Below are 15,621 nucleotides of genomic sequence, written 5' to 3' on the forward strand. Positions count from 1 at the left end.
ACAAAGATTTCAATTATTTTCATTTTAAGATTCCACTCACCTTCCGCTCTTGCATTTTTTAAAATCACTGTTCTTACAACTAGAATTGTTATTAGGAACAGTGGCTGTTTCAATTGTTTCAATGGGCTTAGTGCAGTTTGGGCCTTCAAATCCATCAAAGCATGCACATGTGGCCGTTCTAGTGCCGGTGAGGAGACACAGGTGTGGACAGTCGGTACAAGGTGACACGGCGGGTGTACTGGACGGGCTGAATGCTTTGATCTCGTAAAGCGGTGAATTTTGTACCGTTAGTGTGCTAGTAGTCTTGCTCTTAAAGTCGTACGACTGAACGGTACCATTTTGCGTCTCCGTCCAGAAAAGCCGGTTGTCCATGTAGGTCAAGCCGTATGGGTGGTCGAGCTGGGAACCGTCCAAAACCACTCCCCTGACTGCAGGGTTGTTCAATAAGACGTACTCAATCTGATTGAGCTTCGCGTCGCACCAATATAACCGACTCCATAGCTCATCGATGGTTAGCCCGGATGGCAGCATCAGGCCACCTTTTACAAACACACTGCGATGCGAGCCATCCATATTGGCAAACATAATGCTAGCATCGTTAGTCATATTGACATCCCATTCTGACCAGTACATCGCACTGAAAAAAAAAATAAAAAAGTATTTAATTATTAAATATGAGTAATTAAACTTTTTAAAAAACATAAAAACAGCTAAGATAAATATAGTAACATGACCTATATATTGTTATTTATTTATAGTCCAACAATACATTATTCTCATACATATTTTTATCTTCTGTTTGCAATTTACTCCAGTTAATATTTAATTAAAATAAAACAATATTTGAAGGTATTTATATCAATTCAATACTAAAATTAATAGGGTGAGATAAAAATTTGATATTTTTTGAATTTTTAAAAAACATTTACATTAAGTCCATTATGTTTAGTGGTCTAATTGACCGAATTACTTTTTCAATTAATTATTCTTTTTATGTAAAGTCTTGGTTGAAATGAAAAAGTTAGTGTGGGATTCGAATTGAAATTCAATTGAAAAAAGGCAAAAAGGAGGGAAAATTCAAAAAGTTGTAGATTGAGATGGGGAGTTGGTGTCCAAGTGGATCAAAGTCATGATATCTTAAGTGTTAAGAGCAGCGGCATATTGATCTGAAGGTCGTGGGTTTGAATCCTGCTCGTGAAACTAACTTTTTAATTTCAACCAAGACCTTACATAAAAAGAATAATTAATTGATATTAGCATTAAGTTTAAATAATATTTCAACCATTTTCCTTTGAGACCAACCATCGAACTAAGATTTCTTTGAACTTTGCCCCATTTACTGGTGTGTATCGACACTTTTAGATTATTCAAATCACACCTGAACAGCTCTTTAATTGAACCCTCATCTTCAAAATTTGTGTACCCGATGCAAATTCTTTCACAATTAACATTGCACCAGAATGCATAAGCAAAATTTTTGTTAAGAGAAATTACAGCATTGACTTTACTAGTTAATTTAATATGATAAAAAATGATAAATTGTAACTTAGAGTAGGAAACAGTAATGATTACAAATTTAAAAAGTTGAATTTTTTTCTTGACTCCCACTTTTATTCATGTATTTAAAACATATACTCACGCTTCAGAAATATGCAGTACGATGGAGATGGGATTTTTCAGATCGTTGAAGAGGGTCTTATGCTTTTTCGGATTTGACAGAGGGGCCACACAGAGTGAATTGTTACCCTCATCAGTCCAATAGATATTACGTGCGAGCACGTCAATTGCTATACCTTCGCATTTTTTAATCCCCTCGCTTATGAAAACCTCTTTCTCGCCAAATCCGGTAATCTTCTGGCGCGAAATGACTGTCGATTGTTTGTGGATATGATTGACATAATATATGTACTGTGTATTCGGGTCGTAGTCCAAAGATGACGGTTCATTCAAATCTGTCACGGGTATCGTAGATTCGGTCTCCCCGGAAGCGATGAGTGTAATTCCTTTTATCATTCCAGGCTCACCTTTCCCATAAAGCAGGAATGTGCTGTATTGGATCTCTGTAAAAAAATCCTGTTTTATTTAACTGGGTTGTGTATAAGAGCATAAAAGTCAAATTTTCAAAATACAAATTTATTTTATTTTTAACCCAAAACATAATTTCTTTCATTTTCGATAACATACTCCCAACGTTCTGGTAGAAGAAATATCTCATTTTCGTAAAAGTCTGATGACTTAGATGAGGTGAAATCTAAATTCGATTTTCAAAGCATTTTCGTTCGAAAATTCTTTACCTTTTAAGTGTTTGTCTAGGTAGTGGAACTAGTGAAAATCAGAAGTGGCAAGGAAATTTTCGGCAAATTTACTCTGAGTAAGTGCAGCTGTGAGAGACTTGGCGTAATCATGGTGAAAGGAGACGATCTGTCTATTCATCAGGGCTGGACATTTTTCCTTCAACAATGCCCCAAGATGCTCTAGCACATAGCTCTGGGCACAGTATACTCTGCTGTAAGAGTTTGATTGCGTGGTAATAGTTCATAATAAATTATTCCTTGAGTATCCCACCAACAATAGGACCTTATGAGGTTGAATCCTGCTCTAGACATCGACGATGGCATTTCATTCTTCTCGCAAATTCCTTTGGTGTTACCATTTTTTTAAAGGGCCCACTTATCCCTGGACTGGGCGCCACGCGACTAGCCATGTGTTCTTCCTTGTTCTGAAGGATTCATGGGTTCCCAACGTTTTCAGTTCGGATTCTTCTTTCTAGTGTTGTGTAATGTACCTGAAACCTCTCTGATACCTCTGCTGTATTTAATTTATCTTAATCCGCCAATACGTAATCGTTTTTATGCTCATTAAGCCTTCTATAACGAGGCTGATTTTTTATTTGTCTTTCTTCATTATGCGGAACCATTGTTGATTCACATGTTTAGTTGCTATGTTATCACCGTAAATTCCGAGATCAAACTCGTACAGCACGCAATGCCAATTTAAATGCACATTGCAATTTATTACAGACAGAATTTGGGGATCAACTACTTTCTTATTTCTTTCAATAGGGGCTTTTCCCACCCTAGAGATACGAGGTAGCAGGTAATAAATGACAGTTTTTGTTGATAGATGTATGATGATTCTTTTTTATAGAACAGTCATATATCAATAATTGAAAATTAAAAGATAAATTGAAAATGAAAACATATCACATTGCTCTGTTATGCCAACCATACAATTACTACATATACTATAGAGCAACCATAAGATCTGTCATTGACTTTGGATAAATTGTTTATGGACAAATGTCTAGATCCAGAAAAGATTAGATATCTCATAGATAGATCATAAACCAGCCATAATATTTCGGCTCTTTAATGCTTTGCTAATTCTCTTAGGATTGTTTATATCAAAATTCTCACCAATCCCAGAAAATACCAAAATCAAACAAATCGCGATGAATTATGTCTACTCAATTCTCAAGTCTTTAAAGGCTACGTTGGATGCCATGGTTGCTATGTCAAATCTACTTACCTTAACTTTTACCAAGGGATTAAACATTTTAGCTAGTAAATCAACAATTTATATTTTCACAAGATTATTATGAATGTGTCTAGATCCAAATTAAAAATATTAGATATCTTACAAAATAAATCTCTAAGAACATGCATGGGATCTATTAAACCTCTACTACCACAATATTAGATTGCAATTTATTTATTTATTTTTATGACAGTATTTCAACTATGAGGTAGTATCAACCCTCGGGGTGTCAGTGTATTTGAAAAAGCCTATTTATAAGTATGTATATTTATGTGTATGTGAAGACCGCTGGATTCGAACCCGGGACCTTTATCTCACAGTGATGAGCTCCATGTCTTCGCCTAAACCATTGCAACCAATGGCGCCACTTAATTTGCCTTTGTAATGGTGCAAGTCAAAATTTGAAGAAATAAAATCCATCCCTAACCCAACAATTTACTGTGACAAAAACTCACCAACACATTTTCCATTTTTTATGAGCCTGTATCCTGCTTTACAAGCGCATTTTACAGACGCTGACGTTTTCTTCCAGAACGGAATACAAATATGCTCACATCCTCCATTATGCTTTCCTTTGCAAGGATGTGCCACTGTAAAATACAAAAGTTAATTGAGAGACAATATAGATGAGAAATAAAATAGACAATTACCATCAGGCTGCCGCTGCCTATGATATACATGGATTGAAAAGGGCTTCGATTCATTTGTGAGGACTTCAAAATTGCTGGAATTAAACTTGTTTATACGCATCACATTGTGATTACGCCAAGAAGTAACATATAGATTATTCTCAAAAACTGTTACATCGAACAAGTTTTGCACCTTTTAACAAAAAATAACACGTTTAAAAATCTGAATTAGATTTAAGCATAGTATAACTTACTGGGGATCCTTTGCGAATAGTTTTTCTATTTTTCCCGTCGTAGTCGATTCTTTCAACTAGATCAAGGTAGGTGTCGACCCAATAAATGTGCTGGAGAGGGTAATCAGCTGTGAGGCCAAATGGATAAACGATTCTCTCGTTAACAAGAATTTTTCGGCTCGAGCCATCTAATAAAGCGCGTTCAAGTGTAGGAGATATCGTACCCCATTTTGTAAAGAACATGTAGCTAAAAACATCCAAATTCAATTAAGTTCAAATCAAATAATTGAAAAATAAGTACTCACCCTTTTGTTGGATCGAGTGTTATGCCACGGGGTTTGTTCAAAGAAACGTCAACAAGTATCATACAATATTTGAGTTCGTATGTACATAGATAAATTATTTCCCTGCTGTCATCGAGAAAGTACCAGTTTTCAGAGACCCAGTCCAGAGCCATGTGTATGATAGCTTAGGGGGAAAAAAATATTTAAACATAAACCACATTATGTACCAACATTCTACTCTTGAAACACTTACAATTGATATTAATAAGTGGAGGATTGGGTATTTCCTTAGAATCACTCATTCCATCAATGGGTGAGCACGTGATCCCTGCTGGATTGCTTGGTTGGCGTATAAAACATATTTGTTGAGCACGGTGATTAAAAGATATTGCTATGGTATGCCCTTCTTTCCTTTCAGAATCGCCTTTGTACAGCTTCCCTTTCAGGTCAACTCTACGTATTGCAGTAGCACTACTGAAAATTAGAGTCGGTTCCTCGTCTTCCGGCACGTTGATGGCTTTGCATTTATTTTGACCTTCTTGCCTATAACCGGAAACACAACTGCACCAAAAGGTGCCTACAATATTGTTACATAGCTGGTCGCAGCTCCCATCTATTTCACACTCGTCTTCATCCACACAGCTGACAGTGTTCGAAACACGAAAGCCAGGAGCGCAAAAACATCTCGGGCCGAATGGAGTAGGACGGCACTGGTGTTCACAGCCCATCGCTGTGCAATTTGCAACATCTGAATAATAATACACAACAAGTTAATTAAAAACAAAAATTAAAAAACAAATGAATATGAAAATATAACTCACGACAAAATTTGCCCTCGTCAAACGAATCTGCACAATCTTCTACACCATCGCAGAACTTTTCAATATGTAGCCACTTACGTTCGACTGGACACATAATCGTGTTTGACTTGAATTTTTCAGCAGGTGAACCTGAAAAAAATGTGTTAAAATTCATTCTTGCGTTAATCAAATTTCAAGCTGATTTTCTAAATACATTTTATCGGATCTTCATCCGAAGCGTCCTCTAAGCAGTCGACTTCACCGTCACACATCCACGACAATGGGAGGCATCGCCGCGATTTTGCACAACTGAATTGATCCTCCTTGCAGTGAACAGTGTCACGACAATTATCGGCCTCATCCGAGTCGTCTGGGCAGTCAGGAGTACCATCACAGACCAGCTCTCTTGAAATGCAAGAGCCAGTCGATTTACATTTGAACATTCCTTCGCACTGACCATCTAAAAAGAGAATATAATTTCAGTACAAAGTTAAGTTAAGAAATATGCATTAATTAAATTTGCCAAGTGCTGTCAACAATGTTTTCATCATAGTTTTCTTTTAATCAAATGGTTTTATTAAAATCAAAATTGTATTTTATTACGCTTATTTAAGTGATATCAATTATATAATGTAACAGTTGTCCCACAAAGGTCCAAGTACATTAAGTAAGCAACCCACAGAACATTTTTTTTTTAATTTAATTGTACAGTCGAATGAAGAAAAGGAATTATCATTTTTACAATAATTTTCGTTTTTCAATTTTATTTGATTGATGGGTAAAATTAATTAAAATAACAAATTATATACGCAGAAAATTAAATTAAAAGTTTTCACAGAATAAATTTAAAAAATTACTTCCAGTTGAAAAAAAAAAATCTAAATGAAAAATGTGTGTCACAGACAGGATTCGAACCCATGACCTTCAGCTAAATACGCAGCTGATCGAACCACTTGAGCTTCTGTGACATCTATTGCCCATGCCACAAACTTCTCATTTCAACTTCCCATTTTATTCCAATTGTAAGCAAATCGCATATTGAGCCGAAGGTCATGGGTTTTAATCCCGCCTGTGACAAATTTTTCAATCACAAAAAATCGTGTATAATTAATTAATTGAGTATTTGTATAATTCAAAATAACATGATAAAAAATAATAAAAGATACCCATAAAATTTATTGAGATGGCTTGTAAAAGAAAAGTATTCCGTCGTTTAGAAATCTTTTATTCAAGTTGGACCTTTCAGCCTCATTGGGCTACCAGCAGCTTGGACAAATCAACCCAAAAACATTTATATATAAAGTCCGTTTTTAAAACGAGACTTTTTTAAACAATATTTATCTCAGTACTTAGGAATGTGTGGACTCAACAATTGCCCCTTCTTTCCATTGTTCCCTTTAGATAAGCTTGTCATTCATAGTTAGTTACAGGAGTAAAGATCCGAATATTTAATTGTTATAGAATAATCTGTACCATGAATAGGAAAGTTATTCTCTGTAACCATTGTGTGTTATTTGGCAATAAAGATTCTTTTTTACAAAGTCTTTCGTCTAAATCTCACACATAACTGGCGTAGTCAGTAGGAGACACTTTTCGGGTTCGGTGAATACAAACTTTATTGTATTAGTTAGAAAATCCTAAACCACGTTCATCGGGAACATCCAAATCAAGAAAATCAGTGACTACTCAGAAATGATTGCAATTTTGTGAGTAAATAACTTGTATCGCATGTTTTAAAACTCTTGGTTTCACAATTTAATATAGCAATTATATTTTTATTGTTATTGTAAAATTGTTTAAAATTTTTAAAATAATATTATTATTGTTATTCTTAACACTAACATGGCTAACTTGGCAGAATTAAGATTTATTTTGGATGCCATCCCCACTTATGATGGCAACCCAAAAACACTAACACAGTTTATTATGAATGTTGAAGGGGCGCAACATATCATTTCCGAATTAGTACCTCCAATATCAGACCCTAGAAAACTATATGCTTTATGCATATTAAAGGTAAACTAGGTAAATAAGGCCAACGAACATTTAAGAAATTTAAATTTCCAAGATTGGTCAACATTAAAATCACATTTATTGACTGAATTTGGAGACAGGCAGGGTCCAACTAGTATCTTGGTTGACCTGTTGAAATTAAATGTAATATCCCCTTTGCGAACATTAAATGAAATTAAGGAAAGGTTTGATTTATTCCGAGCTAAAATACGGTACAGACAACGAAAAATTATATTTGATAAGGTTTCAGGAGCAAATAGTGGCCACCAATTTTATAAGTAGTCTTAGAGACCCTTTAAGAAATAACCTAGCCACTATGAATCCTAAAACATTGTCAGACATTGAAAAGTTAATGTTAAACGACTTCCAGTATATGCAGAGAATAGACCAACAACCGATCCCACAACATAGACAAAACACAAATCAAAAACATAATTTCAAACCACATGAATTTACACAAAGGCCCATGCAATTCAACAAACCATCACAAATTAAACAAAATTTCACTCCATTTTCACAAAGCAACTAAGAAACCCCCATGAGCATCTCAACAAGAAACTCTTTTCAAAAACCACGAGTTTTCCAGATGTATGCTAGGGAACAACCACCCAAAAATTCCTTAGATGAATCCTTTAACCTAAGTAAATTGAACCAAAACGCGGATGTTTTATCTAGAGTGCAAATAAATATGGCTACAGTAAAAGGTAAATATCCCAATAATTCCAAGGTTGATGAAGAAATAGATACCCTGCTAGATGAATTCTATGAAGAATTTCCAGAGCTAAAGGGAGGAAAACCTTGCAAATTCAATTTTAGATTCTCCTGAAAGAGAAATCTTAAATTGGCCTGACACCATAGATAATGATTCCACATTCGTGAATATAGATGAAGATAATTTAAATGAAAACAGAATTATTATCGACGAAGATTCACAACAAATGAGACACTCAAATTTGGAAGGAAATACAGGATTATCAATCCCAATTACCGAAGGCCCGGTCAATCATTGTGAATCAAATTCAAATATCTCTTGTTAAATGTAACCCGAAGAAGACAAAAGTTATTAATCACAAAGAAACACTAAAATTGTTGTATTCTAAAATTAGTGAACGTAGTAAAACAAATAAAGCTTCTTTAATTGAAAATTTAAATAAAAATAGAGAACTTCTGCCAGAAATCCCTGAAGGCGTTTTTGTTAAAAATAAGCAGATACAAACAAAAACAAAAAATAAGTATAAGAAGGAAAAAATAAGATCCGTTGATAAAAATTTAAAAACGGCAGAAATAGTCCCACCAACTCATTATTACATGGTAGGAAAAATACACTTGTCAAATATTAAAAGACCAAGAAAACTAATGCGAAACGAAAACGTTGCAGGCCCTTCCTCCTTTTCTTTGGAATTAACGCATCAGGAGCCGATATAATAGATATCTCGCAAAATCCTGGCATAATAGCCATAAATCTTGGTCCAGTCAGGTTGGAAATGTCAAAACATACTTTCATTCATTATATTAAATTTGACCTATTGTTTCAACAATTACACAACTTGGATAAAATTTATGATGAAGTATATATCTGTATTAATAATAAGAATATTAGCTATAAAAATAATATAGAATATGTAACTGATAACAGTAGACATTGTAACTTATTTAGCATTAATAAATAATACTAGAAGAATAATGATTAGGATCCATCATAAAATTTATTACAGGTAATCTAGATTCTTACGATGGAGCTCAATTTAATAAAGATATTGAAAATCTAAAAGGTAGTCAAGTTAATTTTAAAAAACAAATAAATTTGCAAAATTCAATAATCAATGAACTCATTGAGGAATTTAATAAATCATTAACAGTAGTTGAAGAAAATACAGCCGAACTAAAATCAAAAATTTTAGCAGTAAATAAAAAATTAAACAATTATGTTGAATTAGAGAAATTAAGAGATACAACAAATTTATTACATATCACTTATGAAATACTATTAAATGTAGTACAGGATATCGAAAACTCATTAACATTTTGTAAACTACATACTTTACACCCTAGTATTATATCTCCTCACGAATTGTTTAAGGAAATTACTAGAATTTCTACTTATTATGAGGATCAATTACCACTTGAAGTAAGTTTAAAGAACATTTTTGAATTTGAAAATTTAATTAGTGTACAATGTAAAATTGTAAACAATCAAATTATTTATCTTTTACAATTACCCTTAGTAAGAAAACAAATGTATGATTTATATAAACTAATTCCAGTACCAACAACACATAACTCTAATTTTATAACAATTGTTCCAAATGTAAAATATTTATTGAAACCAAGAGCGAATTCAAATAAACTAAATATTGAACCTTTAGACAATAATTGTAAAAAATTTCAATCAATATCTGTATGCTCAACGCAATCGATTAATCATGAAGAGAACAACTGCGAGAAAGAAATCGTATTAACAGGAGACACAACGTCCTGAACAATACACTAGCATCAATTTAGACAACTATGAAACCTGGATAGCTGAACTAAATCAATATTTAGCCAGTTATCCCAAAGAAGAAATCGTCACAATAACGAAACATGGGGACACAATATCTAGAAGTCTACACGGAATATTCTTAATAAATACTACATCAAGTAATTTAACATTTCGAAATAAACTGCTTCTTCATTCTTCACATACTTCTGGACATCCAAAGTTCCTCAACGAAGTTAAACTTAGTTTGAAAGAGGAACAACAGCTACGATTTACAGTCAATGTAAAGCACGTCAAATTGAACCGACTAGAAAGTCAACATTTGTCTCCAGCTATTGAAAAACCGATCATCACTACATCGATAAGTATATGGACGATCCTCCTGTATGGACTCATTCTACTACTATCTGGGTATGGTATCACCCGGTATATCTTCGCACGACAGCAACTTCCAGCAGCTGCCGCCTCCGAATGTTTCATCTAGGGGTGGAGGAGTTACGTCTGCGTTTTAATAACGAGACTTCTTTTAAACAATACTTATCTCAGTACTTAGGAATGGTGGACTCAACAATTTCCCCTTCTTTTAATTGTTCCCTTTAGATAAGCTTGTTATTCGTAGTTAGTTACAGGACAGTTAACGGACAGTAAAGATCCGAATATTTAATTGTTATAGAATTATCTGTACCGTGAATAGGAAAGTTATTCTCTGTAACCATTGTGTGTTATTTGGCAATAAAGATTCTTTTTTAAAAAGTCTTTCGTCTAGACCTCGCACATATATATATATATATATATATAGTAATTAAATTAATTGTTTACTTTTGCTATATAAAATAGATAAAATACAGAATAGATTTTTTTTTAAATTCATGGACCACTTGGTTTTACCTTTCTTCAACCATCAACATTATTAAACCATGGAAAATATATGGAAATTTTGTATAATTATGAAAAATAATAACTCGAATAAAATTTATTGAAGTACTGTGCTATTCGACTGTTAAAACTATACTTTTTTTTAAGCATTTGATCTATTTAATTGTGTAAAGGCCAAGAATAATAAAAGGAGGCTTCCAAGAGATAAACGATACGGGGCCAATTACCTGATTAAAGCCAAGTGAATTGGAAGATTGCTTCCAATTCTTCCCTCACTATCTACACGTCCCTTGTCGGAAATAAACAAATGTATAAAACAGAAAATGAGAAAGAAAAAAAATGAAGGAAATCAACATTTAAAAATGAAAGAGAAAACTGACGTGATCCTCATGGATAAATTGTAAATTAAAATTGTCAGCCTTTGAATATATTAATAATTTATCAATTTATACACTTTTCTAAGCTGTTTTCTTGGCTCCTGAAAAAGAAAATGAACAAAAACTTTGATGTCATTTTTTTCTATAGTAATGTGTAGAGATTAGTGACCATTAATTGATAGTTATTCAGATATCGTGAGATGCGGTCAGGTGTGATGTAGGTTTCAGAAAAACATTTTCTTTATCGTGCCAACGTTTCAATCTTTTATTGAGATCATCTTCAGGGCTCAAAGTGTTTGTCTTCTGTGTAATTGTGCCATCCTTGCGTGTCGTGTTGAGAGTGGGCACTCTCAACACGACACGCAAGGATGGCCCTGAAGATGATCTCAATAAAAGATCGAAACGTTGGCACGATAAAGAAAATGTTTTTCTGAAACCTACATCACACCTGACCGCATCTCACGATATCTGAATAACTTTTTTTATAGTATTTCCCAAACTTGTTAATTATATTTATGCATTTTTGTTCCCAACCTAATGAGGTTTTATTTTTATACATAATAATAGAACAAAAACTTTGATGTCATTTTTTTCTATAGTATTTCCCAAACTTGTTGATTATATTTATGCATTTTTGTTCCCAACCTAATGAGGTTTTATTTTTAACATAATAATAGAACAAAATTTTGTAGAAAAATAAAATGACCAGCAACCACTCAATTTGATTTTATTTATTTATTTTTTTTTAAGTTAGGCTAAACATTTTAACGGGTTTTAAAAAATTATTAAAAATAAATTTTAACTCATTTCAGTGTGATTTGATACTTATAAAAAATTTTCCTCTCGTGGTGATCCTGACTTTCCAGTTTATATTTATCTAAAAGTTCATAGAATAATGAAGATTTTTTTTTAAACCATGAGAAAAATATCAAATGAAAAATAAAATTGAATCTAATTGGAAAAGTTATAAATTCCAAAATTTCCTTAAAATAATATTATGCATGTTTATTGCACTCTTTTAATGTGAACAACACAAAAAAATTGACTGAGTAAATTTGAATAACTGTACTTGGTACGATTCATTTAAACCAAATAAAAATTATTATTTTAAGTAGTTTAAAGAGTTAAAACAGCAGCAAACCATTTCACATATTATCCTTCAAGATCAAGTTCACCAATCTTTATCCATTATTTTTTATTTTTATGCATAACTATTTTCTTTATTCCAAATGGTAAGAAAAAACGCTAACTCCTACCAATATTCAGTAATAATTTGCATGTGATTCTGTAACCAGTTCTCAAAATCAATTTAAAAAACCAGAAGCCTTTCTCGGAAAAATGTTCTGCACCTGACAGGAGAAATATTAATAGTTTTATTACTGTCTCATTATTATTGTATTAATTGACAGTTTTTATAAATAACCCAGAAGAAATATATGAAAATATATGCTGAAATATGTTAAAAACAATTTGACATTAGAGCGGAGGTCATTTGATAAATATAGATTATCTAATCAAACTTGTTTATCTGTCTTATATCTTTTTTCTTTTTTTAAGGAAGTCACACATCTCCCAGTATTTCTTCTAGTGTATTAATCAAGGCCAGGGTTTCCCCACACAAGTCCAATTGACTTGCAAAACAACTTTACCAAAAAAAACTTTAAAAACAATTGTATTGCTTATTTATACAAACTTACATCAGATTTTCATTCGCACAAGTCGCAAATTTTCTGTTAACAGGCGATATTAAATATTGACATGCAGATGAAATGAAATGCTTCATAGGTGACATTTACTTGAAAAACCGGTTCCAATTGTGCAATCATAGTTTATTAAAGCAAAAATAAAATTGGATTTACATATGATAAGAAAATTAATTGATTAATTAAGATTAATATTTGTAAATTAACTTAGATGCTTTGTTTATATATTATAATGCCATACTTTTGTTGTGAAATATAGGTCTGGCAACCTAGTCTGGCATAGTTTTTTCATTAATCAAAAACCACAATATTCTGTATTTCTGCACAAACACAATTAAAAGAAAAGAAAAGATAAAGCATTGATATCTCTTAGCATTATCATGAGTGAGTTATGTTCCGATAAAACCACACATATACTCAATGCCAGCATAATAATAAGAAAATAATGTACACAATAGGACAAAATTTATTGTATGAAACAAAATTATATTGTACTAATTATATCTATACAATTGTGTAATTATGCTTCATGCAACATAATTCATTCTATTACTTCAAAATTCAATCACATAAGACATTGTTCATTGGTAAAAATTTATTTATTTTTTAACATCAAGCATAAGTGCAGGCAAAAATTCGATTGCATTCATTGATCAAACAACCGTAGATTTTTCACTGAAATGCACTTTAGTTTACACAAATTAAAGAAGTTTAGTTCTCAAATTATACTGTACATGTACATTATGTACTGAAGTATATCCTTGCTTTTTGATAAAATTGTTAGTGAATCGTTGATAGCATGCATAAGTGCGAACAGGCTCCGGCAGTACTAAGTAATTCAACAAACCCAAGAGTAAAGACAAATCCAATAAATAACCCAGTGCCGGTTCAACATGAGTTCACCTACTAGTAGACCAACACCCAGCATGAAATGTCAACTGATAATAAATGACGTAACGTCTTCAACCCGAGACAAAGTCCCACGGCTCCAGCAATGATTTAAAACACTGAGTGTATGGTATGGGAATGTACCGAACTTTAGCACTGCCAGGATAATGATTAGTCTCTGAAGTCCATGATCCATAGACTGGGAAATTAATAAAAGATGTAAAGTTCGTATAATATTTATCCTGCCTCTTGAAGAATCTCGCGAGTAGATGAGAACGATGACATATCGGGCATAAAACATGAAAAGGCATGCGATTCTTTCCATCCAAGGGATACAGTACGTGATATTCCTTACCAGATCCTTCGACCCAGCTCGTCCCCAGGGACAGGAGCCCCAGGGAGGCGAGGAACAGCGCACCCCTCAGGGCGAGCATACCAGGAACAGCGAGACACCGGTAACAAGAAAGAATACCGAATGAACAACAATTTGAGAGGAAAAAAAAAGAAGATCTCCGGGGAAAAAAGGAACCTAAATGTGTCTACGTTTCCCCTCTTTACATCACGTTTATTATTTAATCGACACCTCGATTTCCTCTCACTGGGGGCTTTTCCATCGATTCCACCTAGGAAAATTAGTTAAAAACGCGTTTTCCGCTTAACGGGCAGCACACCCGGGTTCTAATCACAAACTGTAAACAAAAAGCCGAATCCCAGCCCCTTCCACACGCGCCGCAACCAGCGGGAGAAATCGGACAACAACCCATTATACAATCCCCCGATTCATTACATGAAATTCTTTAAATTACCTCATGTGCACTTCCATTCAAATAAAAATAAACAAAAACAATCGTAGAATATATCAAACAGGAAGAAATCATCAGTTAAATAAATTTAAACTCGTTTCATTTTATACAAAAATTATATGGTTTCCTTGGCACGTGGTGGGGGTGTTAACATCTTATGAAAATACTTGACATAAATTCTTCAAGAATATTCAACAGACCACTAAAAATCTATGCTTAAGGATTGCTTCCCTTATTTTCACAATCCCATAAAATGTCAAGACGTTTTAAAAACAGACCCATTAATGCCCTCAAAGCTTAATGTTATGAAGAACACTTTCTCTTCAGAGGAACAAATTAGCAGGGCCCTGCTAATTCTCTTCACATCGAACAGTCATATATCAACTATTGAAAATTAAAACATAAGATTGCAAAGCATAACATGCTCTGAAATGCATTTCAAATGGCAGTGCCAACCCTAGCATTAATGCATATACTATGAAGCACCCATAAGATCTATCATTGACATTGGATAAATTTATGTTAGGCAAGTGTTTAGATATGAAAGATTAGATATCTTACAAAATAAATCTCCAAGAAGCTGTATGGGATCTATTAAGAGCACCCTCATTGATGCCCTCAAAGCCGAATAATTTAAATGAGATTAAAACTTCAAGAATATTCAACAGATCCTTATATCTGTGCTTAAGCATTTTTTCACTTGTTTGCACAATCCTCATCAATACCAAAAAAAGTCAATCTCAAGATGTTTTAAGAGGAGACCCATTAATGCCCTTAAACTTGAATGTACATTTTCCCTTCAACTATGCTGCTAATTTTCTGCTCATAGAACAGTCATTTATCAAAACTTGAAAATGAAAAGGTATATTGGTCTAAAATGTATCATCAGACCGCAATCTCACGATTTCTGAATAATTATCTAAAATGTATTTCAAACAGTCAGGCTAATCCTACCTTCTTTTTTTTTAATTATATGGTTTCCTTGACATGTGAGGGTGT

The 15,621-nt window shown here is 33.2% G+C and overlaps 1 protein-coding gene across 1 annotated transcript in view; it reads right to left on the reverse strand.

The window, feature by feature from the left end:
• LOC106662156 (low-density lipoprotein receptor-related protein 1) overlaps positions 1-14,554 on the reverse strand; it is a 37,754-nt gene extending 23,200 nt beyond the window's left edge. Inside the window, exons 1-10 of the mRNA XM_014385996.2 lie at positions 14,175-14,554; positions 5,698-5,943; positions 5,505-5,633; positions 4,937-5,431; positions 4,705-4,867; positions 4,421-4,646; positions 4,188-4,359; positions 3,993-4,127; positions 1,640-2,060; positions 41-637 (exon numbers count right to left, since the gene is read on the reverse strand). Coding sequence (XP_014241482.1) covers positions 41-637; positions 1,640-2,060; positions 3,993-4,127; positions 4,188-4,359; positions 4,421-4,646; positions 4,705-4,867; positions 4,937-5,431; positions 5,505-5,633; positions 5,698-5,943; positions 14,175-14,253 — 2,663 coding nt within the window. The 5' untranslated portion in view covers positions 14,254-14,554. The remainder of the gene's footprint in view (positions 1-40; positions 638-1,639; positions 2,061-3,992; positions 4,128-4,187; positions 4,360-4,420; positions 4,647-4,704; positions 4,868-4,936; positions 5,432-5,504; positions 5,634-5,697; positions 5,944-14,174) is intronic.
• Positions 14,555-15,621: the final 1,067 nt, after the last annotated feature.

Source organism: Cimex lectularius, unplaced genomic scaffold (assembly GCF_000648675.2).
Source record: "Cimex lectularius strain Harlan isolate CLEC.00 unplaced genomic scaffold, Clec_2.1 scaffold3, whole genome shotgun sequence".
NCBI classification, from domain to species: domain Eukaryota; kingdom Metazoa; phylum Arthropoda; class Insecta; order Hemiptera; family Cimicidae; genus Cimex; species Cimex lectularius.